The sequence below is a fragment of the Herpailurus yagouaroundi genome, unplaced genomic scaffold, assembly GCF_014898765.1.
Source record: "Herpailurus yagouaroundi ecotype Mexico unplaced genomic scaffold, PumYag 100, whole genome shotgun sequence".
NCBI lineage: Eukaryota > Metazoa > Chordata > Mammalia > Carnivora > Felidae > Herpailurus > Herpailurus yagouaroundi.
Window position 1 is genome coordinate 42339329 of NW_024412391.1, and position 27876 is coordinate 42367204.

General features: G+C 45.7%; 1 protein-coding gene and 1 long non-coding RNA gene across 3 annotated transcripts in view; one reads left to right on the plus strand and one right to left on the minus strand.

Annotated features, from left to right (window-relative positions):
- CPVL (carboxypeptidase vitellogenic like) overlaps positions 1–2037 on the plus strand; it is a 120131-nt gene extending 118094 nt beyond the window's left edge. For both annotated transcript variants that reach the window (XM_040472367.1, XM_040472366.1), the window contains one exon: positions 1909–2037. In XM_040472367.1, the coding sequence (XP_040328301.1) occupies positions 1909–2013 (105 nt within the window). In that variant the 3' untranslated portion in view covers positions 2014–2037. The remainder of the gene's footprint in view (positions 1–1908) is intronic.
- Positions 717–27654, minus strand: LOC121028556 (uncharacterized). The gene is made up of 3 exons (XR_005789302.1): positions 27356–27654; positions 1888–2029; positions 717–762 (listed from the first exon to the last, which is right to left on the minus strand). It is a non-coding gene; the product is annotated as an uncharacterized LOC121028556 (long non-coding RNA).
- Positions 27655–27876: the final 222 nt, after the last annotated feature.

The window sequence follows — 27876 nt, forward strand, 5'->3', positions numbered from 1 at the left end:
ACCATCTCTCTGCACACCTGGGCTAGCTGTGAGCTGCAAAGCAAAACTCATCTACTGATGTTGACCCCACTGGCCACATGGCAAGGTTGTAAGATGCTGGGGGCTGGGGGTGGATTTGTAGTATAATAAATGCACTACGGAAATATATCTGTACTCTTTTTCTGCCTCCGTTCCCTTCTTAATTGAGACAGGTAAAACACGCTACGAAGGGCCTCGTCAAAGTGGTCCTTACTTGCCGATTGTGACTTAGCAGCTAGAACACGCTGAATGGGATCCCTCACTCCATCCACTACTGGCCGCTGTCCGGTTGCCACATGTGCCATAGAATATCTCAGGCTACAATGACTCCCCCATGCGGGAGGCCTGCCAACACCCACTGTCAGTTCTTTCCCTTTTGGTACTGAATCATGAAGGCCTCTCCTGGTCCTCTACTTGGGGCACTTGCTGCTGAGCCTACAGTCTTTCTGAGTACAAAGACCAGTACCCCCATCCTGACCCCACCCCTTTCTTAAATTAGTATGGCACCTAGCACTAGGGTCTGAATTCACCTTAACTATAGGTGTTTAAGAATGTGTTGTACATCGGGGCGCCTGGGTAACTCCGTCGGTTGGGCGTCCGACTTCAGCTCAGGTCACGATCTCGCGGTCCGTGAGTTCGAGCCCCGCGGCGGGCTCTGGGCTGACAGCTCGGAGCCTGGAGCCGGCTTCCGATTCTGTGTCTCCCTCTCTCTCTGCTCCTCCCCTGTTCACGCTCTGTCTCTCTCTGTCTCAAAAATAAATAAAAACATTAAAAAAAAAAATGCGTTCTACATCTTGTTAGGTGACACAGGTAACCGTGCCATCCAAACTCAGTGAGTCCGTATTAAACACAAGTGCATTTCAGGGTGTGTTAATTTTACATAAAATCTGGAGGCAGTGTACTGATGCCTGCATTTTACTTTGAAACGTGTCAAAAAAGATAAGATGGATTAATAGATGGGCAGTGAGGAAATGAGTACCGTGGGCGTTAACGAGAGAACCTAAGTGGTAAGTCTATGAAATTCTTTCAGATGTGCTGTATGTTTGAATAGTTTTCACAATAAAAGGTGGGGGGGGGGGGAAGTAGTACTCTGTGCTACTCAAAAAGATGGCCTTTTAACATTTCAGGTGTCAAAGACTTCCATTTATTGTCGTTTTAATTTTTTGGAGAATCCAAATATCCCCTGTATTAATGGCAAACGCTGAGATGCCAGGTAGAGAGTGCAGGGTGAAGGCCACATGGGTCAGCGGACTGAAGGGGGGGAATTGGGTGCATCCCTCCAGCTGGTTGTGGACCGACCTGGCCCCGGGGTAGTCCTCACCAGGTAAGAATAACCGACCACGGGGCAGCAGACGGCTCCCTCCCAAGAGGAGAAAGACAATTCTACGCTTCATGCATGTGAAAGATGAACACAACTTTGTGTTAAAGTAGCTAACCACGGGGCGCCTGGGTGGCTCAGTCGGTTGAGCGTCCGACTTCGGCTCAGGTCATGATCTCACAGTTTGTGGGTTCGGGCCCCGCATCAGGCTCTGTGCTGACTGCTTGCTCAGAACCTGGAGCCTGCTTCAGATTCTGTCTCCTTCTCTCTCTGCCCCTCCCCCGCTCACGCTTTGTCTCACTCTGTTTTTCAAAAATAAAATAAAAATGTAAAAAAAAAAAAAAATTAAAGTAGCTAACCACACACTTGTAGACCTTATCCTACCTTAACGTACCTGTTATGAAAGCTATCAAATCTAAGACAATCAGCATGCCCCAAAGGCCTGGATTGTTAGAATATGTTCCGTATTTCATGTAAGCTTTAAAAATACTTTAATCTGAACTAAAATTTTCCCTTCATGTAGAACATCCGTTTCTCTAACTTTTTTTTACCTTTTACTTTTCTTCTCCAAGGTAATTGTTCGAGGTGGAGGGCACATTTTACCCTACGACCAGCCGCTGAGATCTTTTGACATGATCAATCGATTTGTTTTCGAGAGAGGATGGGATCCTTATTGATGGATAAGCTGCTGTCCTAAAAAAGAAAAAAAAAAGGTCAGGGGACTTAATCTTTGAGAAGAAAACTTCCAAACCTGAAAATGTCGTATAAATAAGAAAAGTACCTTTTTATAGCTTTTTATAGCTTTAAAATGTTTCTCATCAATAAAAATTATCCTTGAAACAAGTAAGGTTCTGTTTTGGGTGAGAGATGGCTCCTTACAAAATTAACTGTAAGAAAATGCTATGCGGGGGTGCCTGGGTGGCTCGGTCGGTTAAGCGTCCGACCTCTGCTCAGGTCATGATCTCGCAGTTCATGAGTTCGAGCCCCACGTCGGGCTCTGTGCTGACAGCTCAGAACCTGGAGTCTGCTTCAGATCCTGTGTCTCTCTGTCTCTCTCTGCCCTCCCCCTGCTCACGCTGTGTCTCTGTCTGTCTCTCTCTCTCTCTCTCTCTCTCAAAAATAAACCAAAAAAATTTTTTTAAAGAAAATGCTACCCGTGATTAGGAATGGTATCTTGTAACTGAAAGGACGGGAAGAATGGATTCAGAGACACTGTTTCAGATGGAAACAGATAAACGGAAGGCGGAGGTCTTGAATAGGAATTTTAAATTCCTTCTAAGAGTGTGTGCAAAGTGCAGTAGGGGAGTAAAGTTGTCACAACATTTTGTTCTGTAAGTAACAATAGAGTTTGTCATAGTATGTACCTGGAAGTATTTCAGAAGTAGTATTGGGTAAGAGCATCTCATTGTCACTCCAAAGGAATGGGTGCCATCATGATGGTGGTGGACAAGACTTTGGAATGTGGACAGTCTTAGCAAGAAAGGTAGCTTGGAATTCTTTGAAATAGAAATTTTACATATAAAAGTAACAATGCACCAACTGGCAATATGTAGAGGATCATATTCAAAGGACACACTGAATCTGTGTCTTTTCTTTTCTTTGTTTTTGTTTTTTTTGTTTTTTTTGTTTTTTTTTGCTTTTTGGGGGTTTTTAGTTTGTTGGTTCAAGTGTACCCATTTACCAAACAGCCTGCAGGCCGCATTAGTTATGAGCCGTTTTCAATTTGGATTTTAAATTCTGTGCTTCTTGTAGCCAAATAGAGACCGAACTAATTTTGTGTAATTGTTGGAATCTCAAAAAAATTTGAGATACTCTGGCATCAAAATATATACATTCATAAATATGCACACATTAGTAATTTTCCAGCTAAAATATCACATCTTGGCACATCTCTCCTATTTATGCATCATGTGCTCTCATCTCTAATTTTCTACAGCATGTTTGGCTTTTTCAACATCATTTCCCTCTCATATTACCCATTTATGAATTGGCTCACTGGAGAACTGAATTTAAAAAGTCAAAACTTATTCTCGCTGCAAATATTTTGGGTCTTTTCAACTTCTCATTTTGTGCCTGATTTCATTCAGGTTTGTGATCTTCCTTTTTTTTTTTTTTTTAATAGATATATTTCCGGGGCGCCTGGGTGGCTCAGTCAGTTGAGCGTCCGGCTTCAGCTCAGGTCATGATCTCGAGGTCTGTGAGTTTGAGCCCCGCGTCAGGCTCTGTGCTGACAGCTCAGGGCCTGGAGCCTGCTTTGGATTCTGTGTGTGTGTGTGTGTGTGTGTGTGTGTGTGTGTCTGCCCCTCCCCCACTCATGCTCTGTCTCTCTGTCAGAAATGAACATTAAAAAAAATTTAAAATATATATATATATATATATATTTCCTTGTGCCCATGTAGGAGGAGTCGTCAAATCAAACATTCTGATCAAAAACAGATTTTAATTATTGCAGAGAATAAACTAGAGTTTTGCATGTGGCCCCACCTGCCATTTACATTGTTGCATTTGGTCCCAAAAATATGCAGTGGAAACGGTACCAACTGTGGCTGGGAAAATGCCATGCGTGTCACACCTGCAGTGGACATTTCTGGGTATGTCACCTCACTGTCCTCGCTTTGCCAACTCCCAAAGGAGGCAGCCCGAAGAGACTGCTGAGGTTCCTTTCAGTTCACACGTCATTGTACTAGTGTCCATCTCACAAGGGTACCATGAGATGATATAGTGAATCTTCATTATTCATAGATGCCATGTTTGTATGACCTGTTCACTAAAATGTATCTGTAACCCCAAAACCAATAGTTGCTCACTTTTGTGGTCATTCACGAACACGTACCAAGCGATGAACAATTTGAGTTGCCCAACGTGCATGTTCTCAGCTGCGGCCAAACAGGTGTTCTTTTTGTAGTTTATTTAGTGCCATGTGTTTTTTGTTTTCCTTGTTTTTTTTTTTTTTTTTTTTTTGCACTTTTGTGCTTTTTGTTGGTGCTTTTGCCATTCAAAAGGGTTCCTACACACAGTACTGAAACACCGTGTAGTGTTCCCTCGGTGCAGGAAGGCTGTGGTGCGCCTTGTGGAGAAAGTACATCTGTTAGGTATTCTTCATTCAATCATGAGTTATAGTGCTGTTGGCCATGAGTTCAATATTAATCAAGCAAGAATATCTATTTTATGAGGTTTCTTTCAACAGAAACACACGTAAAACAAGGTTGTGGATTAATTGGTTGACAGAAATGGGACCAGAGGCTAGTAGGAGCCACATGCTTCCTGTATGTCCCCCTGGATCAATGATTTAGAATTCACTAATTCAGTATCTGGGGAGATGGTATAGAAGATAACTAGAGTGAACAAAGAGAATTGACAGCATTTCTAGAACAGCAGAGGGACCAACACAAAATAATAGGTCAATAAATAGAAGTTGTAGGTGCAGTCATTTTTAGTGTCTCCCTGCCCCAAGCATAGGATAGTGGGGGGTACTGGGGGACGACCTGCCAGGTCTTCCCAGAGCAACCTGAGCCAACTCCCCTGAGGGTACAGTATTATAGAGACTAAATCTGGCAGGTATTTTAGTTTAAAAGAAGGGAGAGAAGAGTAGTTCAGAGACTAAAGGAAAACAAGGTTTTGAATTCACTTGGAGAGAGTCCTTTGTGTAAGAGAACCTTTGGGTGGGGTACACACTCTCCGTGGGACATTCAAGACAATCCATTAAGATGCCCCCTCTTGGTCCAAACATGAGACAGTCTGATGTCCCACATGGCTGCCATTACTTCGAGCAACTTCCACACAGAGAGGGAGCTATAGGGAGGAGAGGTGAGGGACCTTCTTGTGGTGCTGGGTCCAGCGTATTGCCAATTACAAGTTCCATGCTGATATGATGCTATCCATGGGATTCATTTCATAAAAACAAAGCCTTCAAAGAGTGGGATCTTTATAGGGCTTTGCCATTCGATGGGGAATGGCCCGGTACGCCTCTCATACCCTACTGGTAATCTCATGGCAGTGTATTTAAAGAGCTGTAGGACCCGGGAACGAGTTGTGCATTCTTTCTTTGACAAACAGGCAAGTGTCATAGACTAGCTGTCATTTTCTGTCATGGCAAGTGGCTATTGTTAGTATGTCGTCTAGCAGATATTTTTTTAAAGTCAACACACACACAAAAATCAATAAATAGTAAACATACAATCTGTCTTTTCATGGTAGAAGTGACATATCAACAATTACTGAGAAAGTCATTTCTTTTTTTTTTAATTTTTTTAAATATTTATTTTTGAGACAGAGAGAGCAAGAGAGAGAGAGGTCATGCATGAGCAGGGGAGGGGCAGAGAGAGAGGGAGACACAGAATCTGAAGCAGGCTCCAGGCTCTGAGCTGTCAGCACAGAGCCCGTTGTTGGGCTTTGACCCACGAACTGTGAGATCATGACCGGAGCCGAAGTCGGATGCTCAACCGACTGAGCCACCCAGGCGCCCCAAGAAAGTCATTTCTTTTCAAAAGAAAGTCAAACTATGGCAAGAACGTTTTGAAAACAGATGTTTGGAAATGTTTCCATTTACTTTGTGTGGCACATTACAAGGAAAAAAAACCCTTATATCAAAGAAAATTTCAACAAACATCTTTGAATAAAGGATAGGTAGGATTGAAAAATGAGTTTGGGGAGCTAATAAAGTTTATCTAATGAGGCATTTCTTGCATCTGGTTCTATGTGTCTCCATTTGTAAAGTGTCTCCTTCAGCTCTGATGGACTTTGAAACCAAGCGTCAGAGTAAACTGAACATATAACCAGACTTTGAATTGCTGTATCACAAAAGGGTGACCCTAGATTTTTCAAATATGACAAAGCATATTCAACACATTGATCCTATTTAAAAGTATACTAGCAGTGATATTTTAGAAAGTAAAAATACTTGTGCTACTAAAAATCAAATACGGTTTTTAAAAATGAAGGATGTAAAATTTCATCTTTATCATTTTAATGTTTCTATGTTGATTACTATTTTATAAGGTAAATGTGATTACAGTCGTGGCATGACTATAAATGAATGAATAATTATTTTTTTGCTATGCCTTCAGCAACTTTTAAATGATGGAGTGACACATCCTTATGTATCTTTGGAAGAGCACTGTTTGAGAGGACAGAGAGAGTCCACATGTAACAAACTGTGTTAAACTATGTACCGATTTTTTTGGAAGTTTATGTATTTATTTTGAGAGAGAGAGCGCACGCGCGCAAAAGAGAGAATCCCAGGCCGGCTCCGCTATCAGCTCAGAGCCCAAGGCGGAGCTGAAACCCAGGAATCTAACCGTGAGATCAGGACCCGAGCCAAAATCAAGAGTCGGACGCTTAACGTGCTGAGCCACCCCGGCGCCCCATACCTATTTTGTTAAATTAAAAAAGCAAAGCATGTAACAATACACTATGCTTTCATTTATAAGAAAGGAAGGGAAACTAAATAAACAAATAAGAGAAAGAGGAAGGGAGGGAAAGAAACAGAAGTTTTGTAAAGGATTGGTGTCTCTGGGAAGATAAATAAGAGACTAGTAGCATTAATGAAGGAAGGACTGGGTGTTGGTGGTGGCGGGGAGGAAGACTTAGGATTTTTATACAGTTTTCTGCTTATGATGTATGTGTATATATACTATATACACATTATAGAATTTATATACATATAAAATATATAGTATGTGTGTGTGTATAACTGGCCCCAGAATCTCAGAAAGAACTCCCCTCTGGTTCATTTTGCTATGGAGGCAGAGCCCTGGGATAGGCCCCGATGGACTAAATCTGCTCAGCAAAATCCCAGGGGTGTTTCCCGGACAACCTGACAGTGGGATGATGAGGGTGCCAGAAATTCGTCAGAAGGAGGGGTTAGAGGAAGCAAAAGAGGGAGACTGGCCATGTGTTGGCTGAGATCAGAGGGAGTTGGAATTCTACAGAGCCTGGAATTAGGAACCGATTCAGCACCGCCCTCCCCGCCCCCACGGTGCAGAAAGCAGTGGGGTTGGGGCCAGGAAGGCTTGCTGAAAGCTATTGCTGCCCTGTGCTGAGGGGCGGAGTGGGAGTGAGTTGATGTGACCTCGGACTGCCATTGTCAGGAGGCGGAAAGGCACTTCTGCTGCAATGGGCTTGCCTTTGAGGAAGCCCACGGGCAGGTCTGCAAGGCTCAGCCTTGACCACCGAGGAGTTGTTCCCACATGGCACAAGAGGGGTTTGCTCTAGCTGGACATACCTAATTCTGTGAAATCAGAGGTAATAATAACAGCTATCCTGTCTAAGCCCTTAAAATGCACCAGATGCTCACAAGATATCACCAGGGAGATGGTTTTCCCATTCCACAGATAAGGTCATGGCCCCTCATTGATACAAAGAGACTTGCCGCCTTGCTACAACCCGTGGCAGGGCCAGCCCAGGTTCAAACCCGGGTGTCTCTCCTCCAACACCATCATCTCTCCAGGGAGGAGACACGCTGCCTCCTGATCCCCAAGTGCTTTCACACCTGATGATAGGGACAGGTAAGTGTCAGTGACCCTTGTGGGGTCAAGCGGTGTGCGCCTTCGTTCAAAATGCGCTTTATTTTGAAAGTTGCATAAGCCAGATTCTTGGAAACGTTTAGAAACGGTATCTGCTCCACCCATGAGGAATTCATGGACACTTGAATTACAATTCTTTGAAAAGTACTAAGAGCTTTAATAAATAATAAATTACAAATAATTATTTATTTATGTGCAGTGCTTAAATCATCTTTCCTCTTGCCACCAGAAACGTGGCAGATAAGGCCAGAAACCAAGCACAGATCCTGTGACAGACTACTTGACTTGAGCCCCGATTTATTTTGGAAAGTCCAATGTCCTCTTCCTTTCTTCTCGTGCATTCTGACAAGACCCCCCCCCCCCTTACTGCTGATGATATATGAGCCACGGCTGTGTCGGTCTTCATGCCATTTAATCTTCTGGTTCTAAGCTCAGAAGCTACTCCATGCTGAGCCCCGGCTGCAAGGATGCCCAGTGGAGGGAGGCTTGCCTCCACACCACCATCACATAGGAAGTTTGTACCCTGGGATGAAATACAGCGACCTGCACAGATGCGTTTAGTTTTCCTGCATCCTGTAATGGTTATTGCTAGTATAATTCCAAAGGTTTAAGAAACATCCAGGAAACAAACCTGAGAGTGATTGATTTTGTTGCCCCTAAGACGACCAGCCTGGAATGGAAAGCAGGCCATTTGTGATGGATATCCGTTCGACCCCAAGAAAAGACATCTGTTCAATCATTTTAAAGGGATTTTTGGCAACTTGAGGAGTGTGATGCTGTGCTCGCTGCGTATTCCCCTGGGCCCTGTGCATTTGAGTAGGAGAGACCAGGGCTGTGGTTGCTGTTCAAATGGATTTAACAGGAGAATTCATTGCATCTGGCCAGATCTTGGGGGCAAACAGAATTACTTTTCTTGAGTCTTTCGTTTTCACATTGCTCATTGCAAAAATTAAGTAACGGCATCCTCTCCCCAACCCCACACTACGCAGTGAGGACTACTGGTAACTCTTCCCAGGCCAAAGGAGAGCGGGCCACCTCGAACTCAGTACCACCAAGGCCACACCCAATGGGGGTAGACAATTACATGCCCCCCCCCCCCAAAACAACCCAGGGTGTTGTTACTGGAAGATAGGGGGCCTGGATGCTGGGAAGCCAAGAGCCAAAAAATGTCCACCACATGCAGAAGTCAAAGCTCAGTGGCAAGATTAAAGCCAGGCTCTACATTTTGACGTGTAGTGGGAAGACAGGGTGGTAATTTTCCCACTATCCCAGTGCCTATTTATAATCAACATATACATGTACATCGATTAACTTTTGCTGATACTTTATATTTTCTTACATGAATCGAAGGAGAAAAGGGAAATAAGAGGCTAAGAGAAATGAGGACAGGAGACGAGATTAGGAAAACCCAGATTACCCACGCCAGCATTATGAACAGAAATTCCCCCTGAATCCCTGGCCCATACATGCTTGCCATCTTATATTAGGATGTATCATATTAAACCTTCTACACAACAGGACCTTTTCTGGGTGGTGAAGATACGGAGACAAATTGGGCCCACTCCTCTGCCCCCTCGAACTGGGGGACAGGGGGCCATGTGAAGGGAAGACGGGCGGCCACTGCATAAATGACCATAATCCCAGAGTGCCAAGTACTCTACTAGAGGAAAGTACAAAGCCCTTTGAGAGCAAAGAATAGAGAGTGACTAAAGACTTCTGGGAAGAAGGAGTTTTCCAAACTGAGGAGTGGGGAGGAAGGCTGGAGGCTTTCCAGAGGCAAAGGGTAAGTAGCACCGACGAAGGCCTGAAGAAGAAGTCTAGGTGCCCCAGGGATGGTGAGAGTCCAAGCATTCCCTGCTTCTGCCTTCTCTCCTCTTACCTGTATCCTGTATTTTGTTGCAAAATCCGAATTCTCAACTATCTAAACTCTTGTAATGGAGGAAGTAAACGGGCTGATTCCCATAATCAACTGATAGGAATAACCCCCTAACAACCATGCTATAGTTTTCCCATCTTGTCTCTATGGAATCAGGGAAAGACCTAGAAGACTGTTCCTTACAAGCCCACTTGTCACGTGGCTTTGGCGGCAAGCGAGAGGACACTACTTTATTAAAATCCCCACACACAGGGGTGCCTGGGTCTCTCAGTCAGTTCAGTGGCTGACTCTTGATCTCAGCTCAGGCCTTAATCTTAGGGTTGTGAGTTCAAGCCCCATGTTAGGCTCCAACCCCATGGAGCCTGCTAAAATCAATCAATCAATAAATAAATAAGGCACCTGGGTGGCTCGGTCACTTAAGCATCTGACTCCTGATTTTGACTTAGGTCATGATCTCGTGATTTGCAAGTTCGAGCCCCATTGCGGGTCCTACACTGACAGTGAGAAGCCTGCTTGGGATTCTCTCTCCCGCTCTCTCTGCCCTTCCACTCCTTGAGCTCTCTCTCTCAAAATAAATAAACTTCAAAATAAATAAAAAGAAAAGAAAATCCCCGCACACTATACAGTAACATCTTGGGACAGGCTGTCATTTACCCATTTCCCATCTCCCCTGAGAAGAGACATATCCTGTACGGAGATGATTTTGAAATGGTCCCGTAGTGTGACTCACTGGAGGGAAATGCCAAAGGCTTTGGAGCAAAAATAAACAAAAGTGAACAAATATGCCGATTCTATTTAAAAAAAAAAAAAAAAAGGCTTGGAGTGATGTTGCACTAGAAAATTGAAGCGGACCTTGGACAAGCTGGAGGGAGTAGTGGACAAAGATCTCGTTTGGTCAAATGAGGTAGTTTGTTCAGGGTGAAATTTCACCAGCATGTACTTTCCTGGGCTGTGAGGGACAGAGGACAAGGGAACTCTACTAAGGCACAGCTCCCTCAAATATGTCCTGTCTGCCCCTGAAAAAAAATCATCACATTTGTTGGGCTAGAACCTAAGAATGGGTCCTTAAGTTCTAGTTTCTTACGTAATGAGAAATGCAATTCTCTTTTGGCCTCATAAGTAAACCAAGCTCCACATAGCATGGGTTCTAGATCATTTCTTCCCTTCCCAGGTGGTCAGAGAGAAGAAAAAAAAAAAAAAAAAAAAGTTCCAGCCCAGGGAGCATGTGATTGCAAATGTTCTGTGATTTCCAGCTCTTCAGTGGATTTTTTTTATCCCCCTTGGGCTGGAGCAGAGTAAAAAGAGTTGATAGCCACATATCCAACTTGGAAACACTACAAAGATGAGAAAAAGGATTCAATAATCCTATGTTATTAGGATATGCCCAGGTATGAAAGTTGAAATTGGGTGTTTTAATACTAGTCCCATAGTTCTCACGGGATCGTCTTTTTAGTGAAGACCATATCAGTAAGGCTAAGAATGCGGAGAGGTCTGCGTTGTTCTTTCCTACATCTCACTTCACACAAGTCCCTAAATCCCCAATAGAGGTACCACCACATAAAAACAAAGATCAGATCCAGAGAGACAAGGGAGGTGTGGAAAAGACAAAAGGGGGTAAACAGAGAGATGTCTTCCTGAACCACCAGAGGGCAGCACGCAGTGCCCACCCCAGCGTGAAGTGGATTTTCAGCTTCCCCTTTCTCACCTGCTCCGGTTGCAGATGCAACAGTGACCTTGAAGCCCGAAGTACCACGGGTCTTTGTGATGAGCTCTCCCCACCCCATCCCACCCCTGCCATCTGCCTGAGAGCAGGTGAAGATGAGCTTCTCTGGGAAAAGAAGTTCAACACCGGGCAAGAGAGCACGGGAGTCGGGAATGCTAGCCGTGAGTAGGTGCTACTTTTCCAGGTTTATTATGCTGGGGGATTCTGGCATAGATTGATTCCTAAAAAAGCAATCTCTAATGGATGGTCTACAACGTATAAGGAAGAGAGCAGAAAACACGGAGAATGGTATAATTAAAATATGCCTCAAGCTAGGTATATGATTTAAAGGCCATTTCTTCTTGTGTCTGATCGGACAGATTTCATAAAACCACCAGGATTCTGTATTTATGGAGAGAAAACTTGACGCTGCGTGGGTCTGCCCTTTTGTTTCCTGGGAACAGACTCATTTTATGTTCCCCGGTGCAGCTGTTTCAAACGGTGTCCACATTCAAGCTCCAGTGTGACCCAGGGACAGCTCCCCTTACTCTCAGCAAACAGCCCTGCCTCCTTCTATACTGAGACAATCAAAGCAATGCCGACACCGGATCCCTTGGTTTTCGTCCCCAACCCCAGCAAAGGCCTGCAGCATCCTTACCCACATCCCCTTCCCATCACGGGAAAGACCGCTCTTCTGAGCGCCCCGCCCCCAGCACCAACTTTCCCGGTGGAAACTCAGATTCCACATGAGCAGCCCGTTACCTTTCCCTCGCGAGCCAGCAGCTGCTCTTGGTTTTTCCTCATCTGCAGAGAACACCTCCATTCCTGCCATCACCATCCTTCCGGTGCCTTTGACATTGAACCAGTGGTCAACCCTGCCTGTGCTATGCCCTCCATATCTTTTGCATCTCTCTCCTCCTTCTGCTTCCTAGATGACAGGAATGCTCTCCCTGCTTTGGCCTTCCCAATCACCAGCGCCGACCATCAATCCGTCCTCGGTAGTGTTGCCGTCTCATTTTCTAACACACCCTTCTCATCTTCTCGCTCTATGACCCAGTGGCTGCCAAGTAACTTTCAAGTTAACGTCAAAACACCCTGACTTTGAGGGCCTGTCACGCCATGACTCCAACCTACCTTTCGGGGCACTTCTTTTCCCACTGCTCAAACACATCTGGTCGGACGAGATCATTTGCCGTCGGCTATACACAACCTGTTTCCCTTTTGCTTATGCTTCTCTCTCTGTCCCCCACACTGCATGAAATGAAATACTGCCCAGCCTTCCAGGCTCAGTCACAAGGGCAAGATGCCTTAAGTCTTCCTTTTTCCTGGGTCTCACTCTTTCCACCCCGGTCTCAATGGAATCATGTTCTTCTCTGCATTATCTGTCCCACTCCTGCAACCTGCATTTCTGTCTTGTGTCCGAGTTGTCTGAAGTTCTCCCTTTCGGTTCCCCACTGGAGCAGGTAGCAGACTCCACATCCTTTGCCTCAGGGAGGTAAGTGGCAGGATGAGAAGCAGAAGGATTCTGGCTTTTGTTCTTTGTCTAAAAGCCAGAGGCCCAAGGGGAGGGCAGAGTTTGAGAAGAGCTTAGTGGTTTAGAAACACAGTGGGGAAACAACAGATGGAAAAGAAATCCCCCCCGTTATGGGGAGGAGCAAGTTCTGTGGGTTCCTGGCAGAGGCCATGTTGGGGCAAGCCCCCAGAGAGGAAGAGCCTTTGGGTGGAAGCATCTGGGGAGCTGAGGCTATAGGCACTGACGTTTTCAGCCAGAAACGGCAGATGGCCATCAGGCATGAAGGGGCCATGGGGACAAAATGTGGCTAGGTTGATTAGCAGTGTCCCTTCCTCAAAGCCCCTGTCAGTGCACTAGACTCTTAGAATCTTGACACCCTCCACCCCCTGAGAAGGGGTAGGGAGGGAAGAATTCAGTTATTAACTGAAATGAAAGTTCCTACTGGTGCAATGGTGTTGGGGTCCGAATTTTAAGAATATTGTAAAAAACAAAGACACCATATTTCTGAATGCCTGAACTTGTGCACTGATATTCTTGATATACGGAAAACGCCTATCATAACTTTTCCATTGAGGAAGAGAACAATATTTATCGAGGGCCCACTATGTGCCAGGAACTGGTCTAGATGGTAGAGATCTAGCAAAGAACAAGACTGAAGACCCCTCCTCAAAGCCAGTACATTTCGGTGGGAGATCAGTGTTCAACTATAGACGTATCTCTGAAGATATATATTGACAAGGGTCATAAAGAAAATCAAAGCAGATGAGGGCATGATTGTATCGGGTGGTTAGAAACAGCCTTCCTGACGTGCTGACATCTGAGCGGGGTCTGAAGGAAGGGCAGGCAGGAGTCTTGCTTGCATTTGAGAAGACACATTACCGACGCTGCAGGAAAAGCAAGGGGTTCTGGTCCTGAGAGGGGAATCAAAGCTCAGCGATCCGATCCCGGAAGAAGGGCTGGTGACATCAGACCCATGGGAGATGGCAGATCAAGCTAAAGACTTGGGACCCGCCTAGCTTTGCTTCCCCCATAGGGCGCCAAACACGGGAAGTATTTATTGACTAAAGGACGGACCAAGTATGGCTCTGTGTGCCACACTGAGAAGTAAAAGATAACATAAAAATATGAACAAATACATAGAACCCCCAAAATGACCCATACGCCCACGGCCAAGACATAACCAAATATAAATTTTAAACATTAATACTCGTCCTTCTAGTCTTTTTTTTTTTTTAATTTTTTTTTCAACGTTTATTTATTTTTGGGACAGAGAGAGACAGAGTATGAACAGGGGAGGGGCAGAGAGAGAGGGAGACACAGAATCGGAAACAGGCTCCAGGCTCTGAGCCATCAGCCCAGAGCCCGACGCGGGGCTCGAACTCACGGAGCGCGAGATCGTGACCTGGCTGAAGTCGGACGCTTAACCGACTGCGCCACCCAGGAGCCCCATAGTCTTTTATTATTTATTCTTTGTTTCACATTTGAGACAATACTATGTCCTATTAAGTTTTAATATCCTTTAATTCACCGAGATTCAGTGTGCATCTCTAACCGGACCCAGTCCCTTGGGCAACGTGGTTATAAGGCAACTCACTCCTCCAAGGGCCAACGGAGGTGCTCGGTGACCACTGACTTTTACGAGGAAGGGGATGCTCAGACCACAAACCTCGTAGACTGAGATGGAGTGACAGCATGCTGGCCCGCATGGCCCCGGCTGGCCACCGGCTGAGGGATGCCAGTCTCCTCCCTAACACAGGGGATGTCCTTGCCTCGCGGTGCACAGGATTTGTCATCATTAGCAAGACGATGCCTGCGAAACTTTCCCCTCCACATTTGGGCTCGAGGCATTGGAACATTTCCTAGAGAGGCAGTCTGTTCCCTTTCTGTCTCTGCTTTTACCTCCAGTAGCTGCCCCCAGCTGTTCCTAATTCTCTCCCCCTGGTGAATGACTCAGCTTGATTCTGTGTCTACAACGTGTGGCTTCTTAAAGGAGCCAGACCATTTTGTAGCACAATGACACGTAGCCCAAATCAAAGTAGCAAAACCACCAACGAGCACAACCATAAAGTGGAAAACATAACATCTATTTATGTTCAATGTCCAGGATTATAAGCTCTTCGGTCATGAAAATAAACATGTGTCTGGGTAAAAACAAACAAAATCAGAGAGGACTTACTAGAAATCAGGCAGCAAGCCTAAGCACTTTCCGACTTGGCCTCCTATTCTCGCATTTGTTTTGGGAGGGCTGTTTCTGGAAGAGCCATGGGGCCCGTGCTGAGGTGTGCTCTTAGAGCCCAGAGAAGGAGACAGGTGTGTTCATGGCCAAGGGGGAAAGCCCACTGGGTGTTGTCTGAGTAATGCAGATTTTACCAGTGAACCACCATTGTTACAGCCGAATGATGTTTTTGGCTGGTTGTTAAAGCTGCTTTTGCCCCTGAGCAACCAATGAATTTATTCGTCTTGCATTGCTGAAAGGAAAACAAACCTAAGGCAGGACAAAATTAACGGGAAGTTTTAGGAAGAAACACAACCCACCACCACCAACAAACAACCCTGTTTTGGCTGAGATAATTAGTGCCAGATGGAGGGGGGGGGCCCAGGTGCCCAGACCGGGGGAGGAGGAGACGTGTCTAAGGACAGAAGCAGCCGTACGTTAGCCAGCACAACCCGTAAGTTCATACCACTTGCAAAGCATTTCTTCCTCTTTCTCCCCCTCCTACATCTCTACCTCCTTTCTCTTTCCCTGTAGCCACGGGGATGTTCTAGGTTGGCACTCTTCCAAACGGAAAGGCACATTGTGACCGGGCTCACACCAAAACTCAGCAGTGGGGTGGACGGAACAGAGCAAAGCGCCAAGGAGGGGGAGTCATGATTTCTCATCATTTTCCCCAGACTCTGGATTTCAAAATCAGACTCCCATCCAGAGATAGGAAAAGTTGCATTTGGCTGCCTCTAGGGCTGTCCCGTAATCAGTTCACGGTGGGTTGTTGGATGCTTTGAGTTTAACCAGACCTGCACATGTCCTCAGTCTAATTCCATCTTGTGCCTCCTAATGTCATCATACGTAGCCTCTGGCAACTAAGTCATTTTCCAATTGCCGACATCCTTTCCCTTCAGCACTCATCCTGCCAGAATCTTTTACAGCTTCATGTTCTGAATCTCCCCAGGAAAGATATATGTGTGTGTGTGTGTGTGTGTGTGTGTGTGTGTGTGTTTCTTTAGCAAGATGGTTTCCAGAAAACAACCGTTTCCATAGGACAAATGAATCTAAAAGTCCTGTTGATTACAATCGACACAATACTGAAGAAACTCCAGGATCCTAATGCTCCATTAAAGGAAAATAATGTCACGGAAGTCCTTTGTGCAGTATTTGTTTATTTATAGTTTTTATCACATTTGCCACTTCACCCATTTGGTGAAGAACATTAGTTTGTTCATATCAACACTTTGTTAATGTTTCAGTTCATTCCAGAGGCCCATACGAGGAGCTACGTGAACTCTGTAAAGACAGAGATTTTGCTCTATTATGTTCAACCCTGTATTTACAGCTCTTGGTAGAGTACCCGGCACTTTGTAAGTGTTCATTAATATTTATTGTTGAATAACTGAGGTATTTTCTAATGGGAAATGGAAGTCCGCCCACCTTTTAAATTTTGTGGTGTTTTGTGTGAAACAGAAGTGCTTATCTATCTTGGAGCTAAGAAGGAAAATTCTGACCTAGTTTCACTCTTAGGAAGCAATGAGACTCTTAAAACATGTTTACCTAGCTTACTTTAAATTCGCAAACCACCACTAGGTATTTAGAAAGTCAACCCTTTCGTCCATTCCAAATAAAAATCCGATTTCATGTCAAGCACTACTCCTCTGTCAGTTACAAGTTAAGTCCCACCAGCAGTAACGGATTGTTCCCCTACCTTATGCAGAAGATGATTCTGGACTCTGGTACAAGGGCTATACTTTACATTCGATATGCCAAGATGAAATTTTGTCAGTTCTCCTCACGTTTGGGTAAACACAGCAAAAGTGAATGTATAATTCTGAAAATACTCCATATTGCGTTATTCTTAATCATCCCTAGCTATTTGAGCTAGTGGCCGAGGATTGAAGAAAATATAAAATTCCAAACTCTGCTTTTCACAGTTAGAAACACACACACACACACACACACACACACACACACACACAGCTGATTTAATAGAACTCCCACAACTGTTGGCCAAATCCCAGATGGCCAAATCACAGCATGGTTCTGAAGTGAGTTTTTAGAAGTCTGTCTTACTTCTAATGAAATTATATCCTAAAACCCAGGCTGCTATATCGAATCTTTTCCCACAGAGAAAAGTCTATTCTGAACATGTTGACAGCTAAAGAGAAAGCCGGCCGTACTCCCAACAGGGAAACCGGCTGGGACGAAAGACGTAGGGCTGAATCCTTTGACTGAAATTCAGAGGGAGACTTACGAGTTTCCTGGGTTTCCTTTGAATCTGAGCGTAGGGAGTACGCACCAACAAGAGGTAAAACTAATTTGTGATGATGTCAGATGTGCAGCTTCTAAGCTTGCCTTCCACTTCCCAACCCGGGTATGGAATCCCAGGAAAAACAAAGCATGTGCATTAAGAGATCTCCTATGTGCTGTCGAGGAGTTGGGGGCGAAATTTCCATGTTCTTCCTGTTTTGATAGTTTTACAATCAATGACTGTGAAATCTGTGTACAATCCAGTTGTGGACGTAACCCGTGAATGTGGCTGTCTGGTGAACGAGCAAATCACCATCCCACTCATCTCAGCTAACTGCTGCTTTGTTCAACACAAACGATTTTGTCAACGGTATCAGGAGTGACTGAAACAACGGTCGTGTCTGTTCGTAACGGAACAGTACATGCAATAGCCATTTCGTTGCGTGTCGTGACTATTACTGAGATAGAAAAAGTAAAAAACGTCCCTTTCCACGCGGCCTCATGTTTTCTTTCACCTGTTCGGAAATGTAACCCAGGCACATCTTCTAGGACTCGGCCCCACAAACAGGAAATGGGATTTAACAGCGTTTAAGCTTCTGAGAGTTCAAATGGATTTGGTTATTGACTCCTTACCAGTATTAGCCGGCTTATTAGAAATGTATTTCGTTAATTTGGCTGACAATTGAGGTTGATGGGAGAACAGCATGACCACCAAAAGCAGCTTTGGGTTTTGCCCTTAATGAGAATTTTCATCCCGGAGCAGCCTGGATTTACCAGGGCGTCGTGCTTTAAGGGGATTATGCTGAAGATTAGAGCAGTGGAAGCCTCGTGGAACAGGACTGGATATTCATTTTAGGACTGCAGTCCTGTGTCCCTATGGGCCAAGATGCTCGAAGGTTTGAGGATTCTGGTCACACTCTGAGTTGCTGCGAAAGTGTGGAGCAGCTGAAGAAAAATCCTCCCAGAAAAGCCTGAATGGGGGTTGGCGCGACAAGTCTAAACAGGACCCAACCTTTCCCGTTTTAGAAAATGCGAACGCGTCTTAGAGCTGGAAGTAGAATTGTCAGAACTCCCCCAAAAGATGAGAAGGGAGCAAAAGTGCTGGTTGATTAAGTAAAGAAGATAAAATTGGGAAACAGAGCTGTGGGGTGGTGTAAGCAAAGAGCAGCAAAGGCCTCCATTCTTTAGGCCAGCGGAACTGAGAGTCAGGTGGCTGAGATGTGGCCCGAGGCAGCCTCTTGGGGCTGAGGCCATTGTGCTGGTCTGGGCAGCCCTCCAGCCCCAGGCTGAACCAAGGGGCCCGGCTGCACAGGCTGAAGGAGATCACTACCCACAAATCATTTACAATGTTTCATGATGAAGGAAAAATGGCTTTGAAGCAGCACTGGCACCATGAAAGGATCTGGAATGAGACCAATAGTAAAATGACCAGGACCTCGATTTGAACCACTAACCTATGGGGCAGCGTTGGCTGTGTCATCAGTTCCTTCCTCAAGAGAGAGCCTGAGCCCGTTCACAGGAAGGAACGCGGGGCTCCTTCCTGGCCGCCAGTCAGATGACGCGTTCAGATGGCATTCATCATAAAGGGGAGGGGTGCTGCGAAGCTGTCCCCCAACACACACCAGGTTTGCATATTCAAAAGGCAACATAATACCAAGCCTCAAGGTGCTTCCCATTCACTTGGAAAAGATAAGGCTAAGACACACAGGGACAGTATTTTAGAATACTTATTAAGCAGTAAGTAGCCAGCTGCTAGATTCGAGTCTAGTTTAATCCCATTTCAGCCATTTAGAAGTCTGCACAAGAGCGTCGGCAGGTGTAATTCCAAACGGAAGAAGACACGAACGTGGCCAAATATATGGCATGACAATATTTTCCTAAAATGGAAATGTCCTTAATGCTCTTACTGATTAAAAGAGAAGATGGAGGGCAACACAAAATATTCATTATCTGAGCCTTCTTATGAAAATATGATGCATTCCGGTTTTTTTGTTTGTTTGTTTTGAACTGGAGAATGAGGAAGCTTGCTCTGTGCTGATACGGAAAAATTCCTGTGTCACTCAGTGTGCAAACAGGAAAGTAGGGACCATTCTATATTCTATATTTCAAGCAGAGAAGGATGCAATGTAGGAAACTGGTTTAAAAAAACTGCTGGAAAGGCTAGGGAGCAAAGAAAGAGGGGGCTCTTGCCTAAAGACAGAAGCTGCCACTGTCCCTTAGCTGGATCTTGTGAGTGGACACTCACTGCTGATGTTGCTGCAACTACCCCCCCCAGGCTGCTGGGGTCTGTCGCGCAAGCAGTCAAGCCCAGTTACGTCCCTGCTGCTGCCTATAGCAGGGAGAATGGCTCATTTCTTCCTCCCGCACTGGAATCTACCACCAGTGCCTCCCCTTGTAAGAACCTAACATGAAATCGGCCAGATGAGCGTGTCTGGAAAAGGGGACGGCGGGTACTTCGAAGGATGAACTTGGACCCAACTGCCGAAAGACACACTCTGGTCCGTGCACCCTTTTGCTACATTCCCCTGCACCCATTCAACAACTATATTGTGCTTCCACCCAAAAGAATGCAACCCTATTCCTCACGCAGAGGAACGCAGGCTCACGCTCTCCCCCCAAAAGAGGGGAACACAGAGTGGGACCATGTGAAGGGGCAGCCTCAGCCACTGTAATCAGCTCTCAGTGATGGCAGTTTCTCTTCTCTTCTCATCACCATTGCACCCTGGATATTCTGCAACCTGAAGGCCCAACTGCAAAGTTAGCCACCACCAATACTCAATGTTACACATCACAAGCAAAGAAGAAAAGACGCATAGTTGCTTCAGTTCTTGTTCTGGTAACTGGTAACAAAACTGGTTGGTTGACGGTGATAAGAGTTGAATAATAATTGATGATGGGCTTCTTCCAATGTCCATCCCATGTTCCCTTCGCCTTGAACCCAAACCTCAGTTGTTTGGGGTTCTTTTTTTTTTTTTTAATTTTTTTTTTCAACGTTTATTTATTTTTGGGATAGAGAGAGACAGAGCATGAACAGGGGAGGGGCAGAGAGAGAGAGAGAGAGAGACACAGAATCGGAAACAGGCTCCAGGCTCTGAGCCATCAGCACAGAGCCTGATGCGGGGCTCGAACTCACGGAGCGCGAGATCGTGACCTGGCTGAAGTCGGACGCTTAACCGACTGCGCCACCCAGGCGCCCCGTTGTTTGGGGATCTTTACTTCGCAGGATGACCTCAACCTTCATTTTTTGAAAGGCCTGAGTTTCTTTCAAAAAAAAAATTGTTTTTTAATGTTTATTTTTGAGAGAGAGAGAGAGAGAGAGAAAGAGAGAGACAGAGTGTGAGTGGGAGGGGGATAGAAAAAGAGGGAGACACAGAATCCGAAGCAGGCTCCAGGCTCTGAGCTCTCAGCACAGAGCTCGACGTGGGACTCAAACTCACAAGCTGTGAGATCATGACCTGAGCTGAAGTTGGATGCTCAACCAACTGAGCCACCCAGGCACCCCGGAACGGCCTGAGTTTTCAGTAGTCTGGCAGTTTGCAATATTACTCCAGTAACTCTTAGCACATCGATGGGCTAAGAAGCACCCAAGAGAATTTCCTGGGCTCCCGACATAGTCTTTCCTACCACCACTGTGTCACAGCAACCCAATTCCTCTTGGGAATTCTGACCAGTCACCCCAGCCAGAACAGTAACCCTCTTCTTTGCCTGTCAATTCAGTGGTGTAGGCAACTTGAAACGGGCAGACGGCACCACCTACTTCCTGTTCACTGGAACAACTGTATGTCCCTAGAGGAGGCATTCTCTTCTTAGAATAAAGACCTATAAACCAGCTGATCCGTGCTGCAAAGAAGGCAGGCAAATATTCTGAGTGATGTGCTGCATGTGAGAGTGAGGGGAAACGCTCCCATTTTTCTACCCTTGCTTCCCAGATCCGTGTATCCTGACCATAAGAGACACAGCACTACTTTTTTGCTGCTGATCCAAAGTCTAACCCACATTCTGCAAGAAAGCCACCCAAAGTGCAGAGAGTTGTCTCCCAACGGTGCCATTTTTGAAACTTCAATGATCTACTCCTATACTTTATAATGGTAACTGCCTTGGGTCATGGAGCATATTTGTAAACCAGTGAGTCCTAAGGGCACGAGCCCAATTCTATGCTTTCTTTGCTGTAAAATCAGTTCTTTGGTCGTAAGCAATGTTGTGTAGGACATCATGTCATTAGATAAAGCATTATGAAAATTAACAGACGGTGGGACTGGTAACAGCATTGCAGGCAGGGGATACACAGCATATTTAGAAACAGTGCCTATTCCGGTAAGAATAAAATCATGCCTTCCGTAATGGAACGAGTTCAATGCAATAAACTTGCTACCAGGTGGCTCAGTGGTCCCCCTGGGGAAGAATGCCACATCAGGGTTCAATACTGGTCTCTGCTATCAGCAGATAAGGCAGTCAGCCGTGACAGTAGCCAGATCCACCTTGGGAAGGGTAAGCCCATATTACGGAGCCCACATCTAGCTTCCATCCCTGCCCCAATAGCTATGGTCTGCATGAGTCTACTGAATACTCCTCAAGTGGCTAAGAAAAGGGCTGAATGACATCCACAGAATGGACCGTCCCGTCCAATTGATTAGTAAGTCTCATCAGCGAATACCCCATGGTAAGCATTCACACAGGACAGTGCCCATCAGCAAACCTCTTCCTCAGACCCCCCTGTCACCAATATGCCAATCAAACCATTAGTCACCCATGAATTGTGTAAATCCCTACCTCTGGCCAGCTCTCCATCCAAAGTAAATAGTGGATGTGTTGGCCTTGAGAGAACTTCCCTTACCACCTTCCTGATGTGAGCTACAATGTTTCGACAGCCCAAATCCACCTGGTGCCTTCAAATTACAAGGGACCATCTGTGAACCTGGCCCAAATGTTTTCTTCCTGTGTCAACAGTCAGTTCCAGAAGGACACAGTTCAACCCCAATCTGGTAATACACTATTGACAATGGATGATGGATTGTGGCTGTGCGTATGCCCAATCTTACAGCCTGGGGGCTCAGTGTATTAGTTATCTATTGCTACGAGAGAAATTACCCTAAAACTTAGCGACATGCACTTGTTATCTCACATGATTTCTGGGAGTCAGGAACCTGGGAACAGCTTAGCTGGGAAGACCTGGCTCAGGGTCTCTTGCAAGGCTGAAGTCAAGCTGTCAGCGAGTGCTAAAGTCACCTCAACCTTAACTAGACATGCGGTAGACCAGGGGTTTTCAAATGGGAGAGATTTTGCTCCCCCAAGCGTATCAGGCAATCTGTAGACATTTTCGGTTGTCATAACTGGGTAGTAGTCCTCCTGGAATCTCGTGGGTAGAGACCAGGGATGCTGCTGAACATTCTATAATTCTCAGGATAGCCTCCCACATGAAAGAATGATCTGTCCCCAAAACGTCAAGAGGGCTAAGAAACTCCACTAGTGAGCCTTCTTTTGCTCTGGCCCCAACGCAAAACTGGCCGCCTTGTGTGTTACACAAAACGTTGCCATGAACAATACACTCAAAAGGTACATGCTATCTTAAAAATCAAGAGAGGTACAGGGGAGCCTGGGTGGCTCAGTCGGTTGGGCATCCGACCTCGGCTCAGGTCACGATCTCACGGCTCATGAGTTCGAGCCCCCTATCAGACTCTGTGCTGAGAGCTCGGAGCCTGGAGCCTGCTTCAGATTCTGCGTCTCCCTCTCTTTCTGCTCCTCCCCCATTCATGCTCTGTCTCAAAAATAAATAAACGTTAAAATTTTTTTTTACAAAAATCAAAAGAGGTACAAAACATTGTAGCTCTTTCTCAGTGGTAGGTGGTACAAACTATAGCAATTCACCTTTCACTTTGGAGAGTAAATGCCAAATTTTCCAGACTACTGGAAATGCCACTAGGAAGTAAGCCTCTGATTTTTCTGGGGGGTTATTTCCCACCGTCTGGCATACATGTGTCTCATTAAGGTATCTAGGGTATGTGCTATGTCCTAATCACCATGTCAATAACATAATATATCAGCATGCTCTTCTGGGGACCATCAGGGTGATCGAGGTGCCTGCAGATCAGCTCTTATCAGAGAGCAGATGAGTCGACATAGGACAGTGAGGGTGTTTTGCTGATCCTGCTAGTTTGAAAGCAAGCTCCTGCTGGTAATCTTTGCTAATTTGGTAATGAGGAAGAAAACCATCTGTCAGATCAATGGCTGCATACAAAGTGCCAGGCGCGCTGCTGTGTCATCCAGTAAAGAGACTACATTGGGTCCAGTCCCCGAATAATTTTACAGGAACCCACAGGCCCTCCCCAATAACCTTCTCACTGTTGCACGTGCCACACAGATGAATTAAATCAGGGTATGACAGAACGAACCCTGTTTGTTCAAGGGTTAGATGGAAACCGTGGTCTCTGAAGTGCCCCCCAGGGATACGGTATTGCTTTCAGTTTACTCCAATTTAGGAACGGCAGATTCCAGGAAGCTTCTGCAAGGCCATGCCTCCTATCCTAAGGCTCACTGCTCAGGTTAGGGAATCAAAATGGGGTCCTTCGAGGTGCTGGATACCTATTACAACTGTATTCAGGAGTGGGAAAATAACCATATGCGGATCAACGGACCCATTGGAATCCTGTGAGGCAGCCACAGGCCAAAATTTCATTTATCCCTAGATAACCATAAGTGACACCCACCCCCGGTGCTCCAGAGGCATTTTGGGCCTCTGGAGATTAGCGCTGACTCAGAACCAATGTCCAGAAATCCCCTCAAGGTCTGGCTGGCTATTCTCCCCTCGTCAGTGCACAGTCACCCAGTGAATGACTGCAGGTCTTTTGGAAAGACTTTAAAGGAAGATTTATGCTAGAAGCTTACAAAATGCTATCCAGCCCTTTCTTTGTCTATGGTTAGAGTTCTCAAACCTGATCATGCATCAGAATGAGTGGAAGGGCTTGCCGGAATGCAGACTGTGGGACCCACCGTCAGAGTGTGTGTGTCAGTAGGACTGGGTAGGGCCTGAAAACCTTGCACGTATCACAAATTCCCAAGTGATGCTGCTGCTGCTCCTTGGCCACAGTTTGAGAATCAGTGATCTCCGGATTTCTGTATCTCTGAACTGACTCAGGTCTGGGACTTGGGTGATAAACAATGACTCTCCATCGAACAACTTAGTTTCTGTTCATTAGACCTGGAGATTTCCTAATTACATACATCAAGCCATTCTTAGCCGACTGCCCATTTATTTCGGTCCCAGGGCCACTGAGAACAATGAGCCAATGCTAAAGATCCCTGGGTGCTCAAATACTCTGCTTGCTGCCTCAGGCACTATGCCCGTCACAATAACAGCACCCACCTCGCTTCTAGCTGTTACGGGCTGCCACTTGGCTCTGGCCCTGCAGAAGCCTGTCATCCACTGAAATCAAGAAGTTTGTTGTAATGGAGACGTCTTCTCCCCATTAGTGGGTCTCTTAAGAACCCCTGGGCAAGAAAGAGAGCTCAAAGCCTCTGCCAGGTCTGGAGAAGCTTGACAACAATAATACCAATTGAGAAAGATCTTTCCCCTTGGTTACCACTCTGTCTCCCCAAGTCCCATTCTGGAAGGACCAGAAACCGTGGCTAACATGGTGGTGGGGGGGAGGGAGGGGTCATAGGGTAGAAGCAGTGAATGGGCTGAAGGCTTCTCACTTGCTTAAGGGACAAGAAGGGGGCTTATCTGCAAAGCAAGATTTTGATGGTTACATGAAATTTAATTACTAAAATAAGAGTATATTTTGTGACTTGAAGTGACTGGAGATCCATGCGTCTACTACTTTGATAGTGACCAGAGAACTCAGGTGTCTCCCTACGTTTCCATCCAGGTGGTAGTAAAGAAACCTCCACGGGGTGGCTTATAAAAGACCCTGGGAAAGACAAGTAAGGTTGCTTCGTAATTGGACCCTCTACGACCCGTGTGTTCAATGTACCTGCTACAATGGCAAATGATGTGGAAACACACAGAGGTGGTTGCAATCTCCGTAGAGAAGGCAGAAGATAAAAGAGCATGCTCCCAAACACAGCCAAGGCTTCCCAGATTCCCAAGGGACCTCAGAGACAGGCGGCTGTGAATGGCACCATCACGAGCAATGAGGATTCTGCCATGGCCTAGAAGCACACTCATGGGCTTCTATAGCCTTCTGGCCCTCCCCCTCACCTGACTGCTCGAGGGACCCTGCTAATGTGCCCACACACTCGTGCCCACAGAGGAGACTGAGTGAAATGAAAGACAATCTCACAGGAGTATCCCGCAGGAGGCTCAGACTTTAGGTATGCCTGAGTTTCATTCCTGAATGTCCCCGAACCATTCTTTGGAAAGTATATCATTCCCTCTCATTTTGGCAGACGATAAAATAAGCGTTTTAAGTAAGGCATTCACATATATGGAGAAGTCTGTTTCTGTATTCTGTTCTCTTCCTTAGACGCATTAGCCTAGGCTCTCGCTGGCACCAGAAGAGCGAAAAGGCCGGTGGGGCTGGAGTGAAATATCAGAGGGGAGAAGGAAAATAGGACAGGTCAGAGAGGAATATTCTCAGGGGTGGGAGGAGACTCCTGTTTGGCCTTTAAACTCCGAGTGAGCCACTGCAGGCTTGTGAGCAGAGGGTGAAGTGATCGGGTAGGTGTTAACAGGATGAATCTGGCTGCTGTGTTCTGTGGAGAACAGGCTGTGGGGCGCATGAGTGGAAGCAGGAAGTTATTGAAATAATCCAGGTGAGAGATGACAGCTTCCTGGACCAGGGTACTGGTGGTGGAAGTGGTGAGACGGTGAGAATCTGGGTGTATTCTGAGGGTCGGGCCAGCAAGTTCCCTAATGGATTGGATGTGAAGTGTGAACAAGAGTGAGGTCAAGGTTCTTGTCTGAGTAACGGGAAGGATGGAATGACTACGGCCTAAAGTGAGATAGAGGGTGAGGGGCACAGGTTTTAGGAAAAGACCAAATTCTAGACATGTTTAACGTGAAAGATCTCTGGTATTTAAGGAGAGATGTCCGATACATGAGTTTTCCAGAGAGATCCAGGTCAGGGACAACTTGGGGCCTTTAAGACAGACACAGTATCTAATATCTTATGATTCGATTAGATCACCAAAGGAGGGGGCAGAGACAGTGGTGAGATCTAAAGACTGGGACCTGGGGCATCCCAACATCAAGGCATCATGGAGATGGAAAGAAACCAGCAAAAGAGAGCAAGAAGGAACAGCATATATGGTCGGAAGAGAGAGTATGGGATCACCGAAGCCAAGAGAAGACAGTGGTCCAAGAAGAACGGATTGATCAGCTCAGCTGCTGACAAGAGCGGCTGCAAAGCAAGAAGACAACCAAGAACTCACCACTGGATACCTGGTGACTTGCCAAGAGCAGTTTTGGCAGAGCGGCGGGGCCGAAAGTCCTCACTGGAGAACTTTCTAGAAGATGAGCAGAAGTGTTAGAGACCGTAGACATCATTTTTCTGGGAGTTTGGCTACAAAAGGGAACAGACAAACGGGGTAGTGAGGGAGAGGACCAGCGGAATCAATGAGTAGCTTTTTTTTCCTTTCTTTTAAGATGCAAGAAACGACAGTACGTCGGATTCAGGCTGGAGTGGTCCGGTAGAGAGGAGACACTGGCGATGTAATAGGGAAAGGAAGAAGTGTCAAAATAATGTATGGGCAGGCAAACGGGCACTCTCAAACACTGCAGGGAAGCTGTATACTGGTTCAAGGTTTTCAAAGGGAAATTTGGCATTATATATCAAAATTATGGATGCAGGTATCCTTGAACCCAACAACTTTATTTCCAAGATTCGATTCTGCAGATAAGCTAGCATCTGTGTGCAAAGACGGATCAACCTTATTTATTAGAACACTGTATATAATACCAAAGCCTGGAAAACCTTACATTTATATTGATAGCGCATGGTAAATCCATACCTGAAATACTATGCAGCACTAAAACTAAAGCAGACCTCTATGTTCCGTTCTGGGGTTACCTAAGTGAAAAATATCAAGGTACAAGAAAGTACTTGATTTGCTTCCACCTGTGAAAAAAAGCAGGGAATAAGGTGATTATTAACAGAAAGATACAGTTATACATAAAACATATGTGTATGTACATAGAACATTTCTGAGAGATGAGGATTTACTTTCCATTGGATATCCTTCTCTAAGGTTTCAATTATTTTTAAGAAGTGTATTTATTATTTTTCACTAAAGATTACTACAAAGAAAGGGGCAACTGGTGGCTCAGTTGGTTAAGCGTCGGACTTTGGCTCAGGTCATGATCTCGCAGTCTGTGAGTCTGAGCCCTGCCTCGGGCTCTGTGCTGACAGCTCAGAGCCTGGAGCCTGCTTCGGATTCTGTGTCTCCCCCTCTCTCCCCCCTCCCCAGCTCATGTTCTGTCTCTCTCTGACTCTCAAAAAATGAATAAATGCTAAAAAAATTTTTTTTAAATT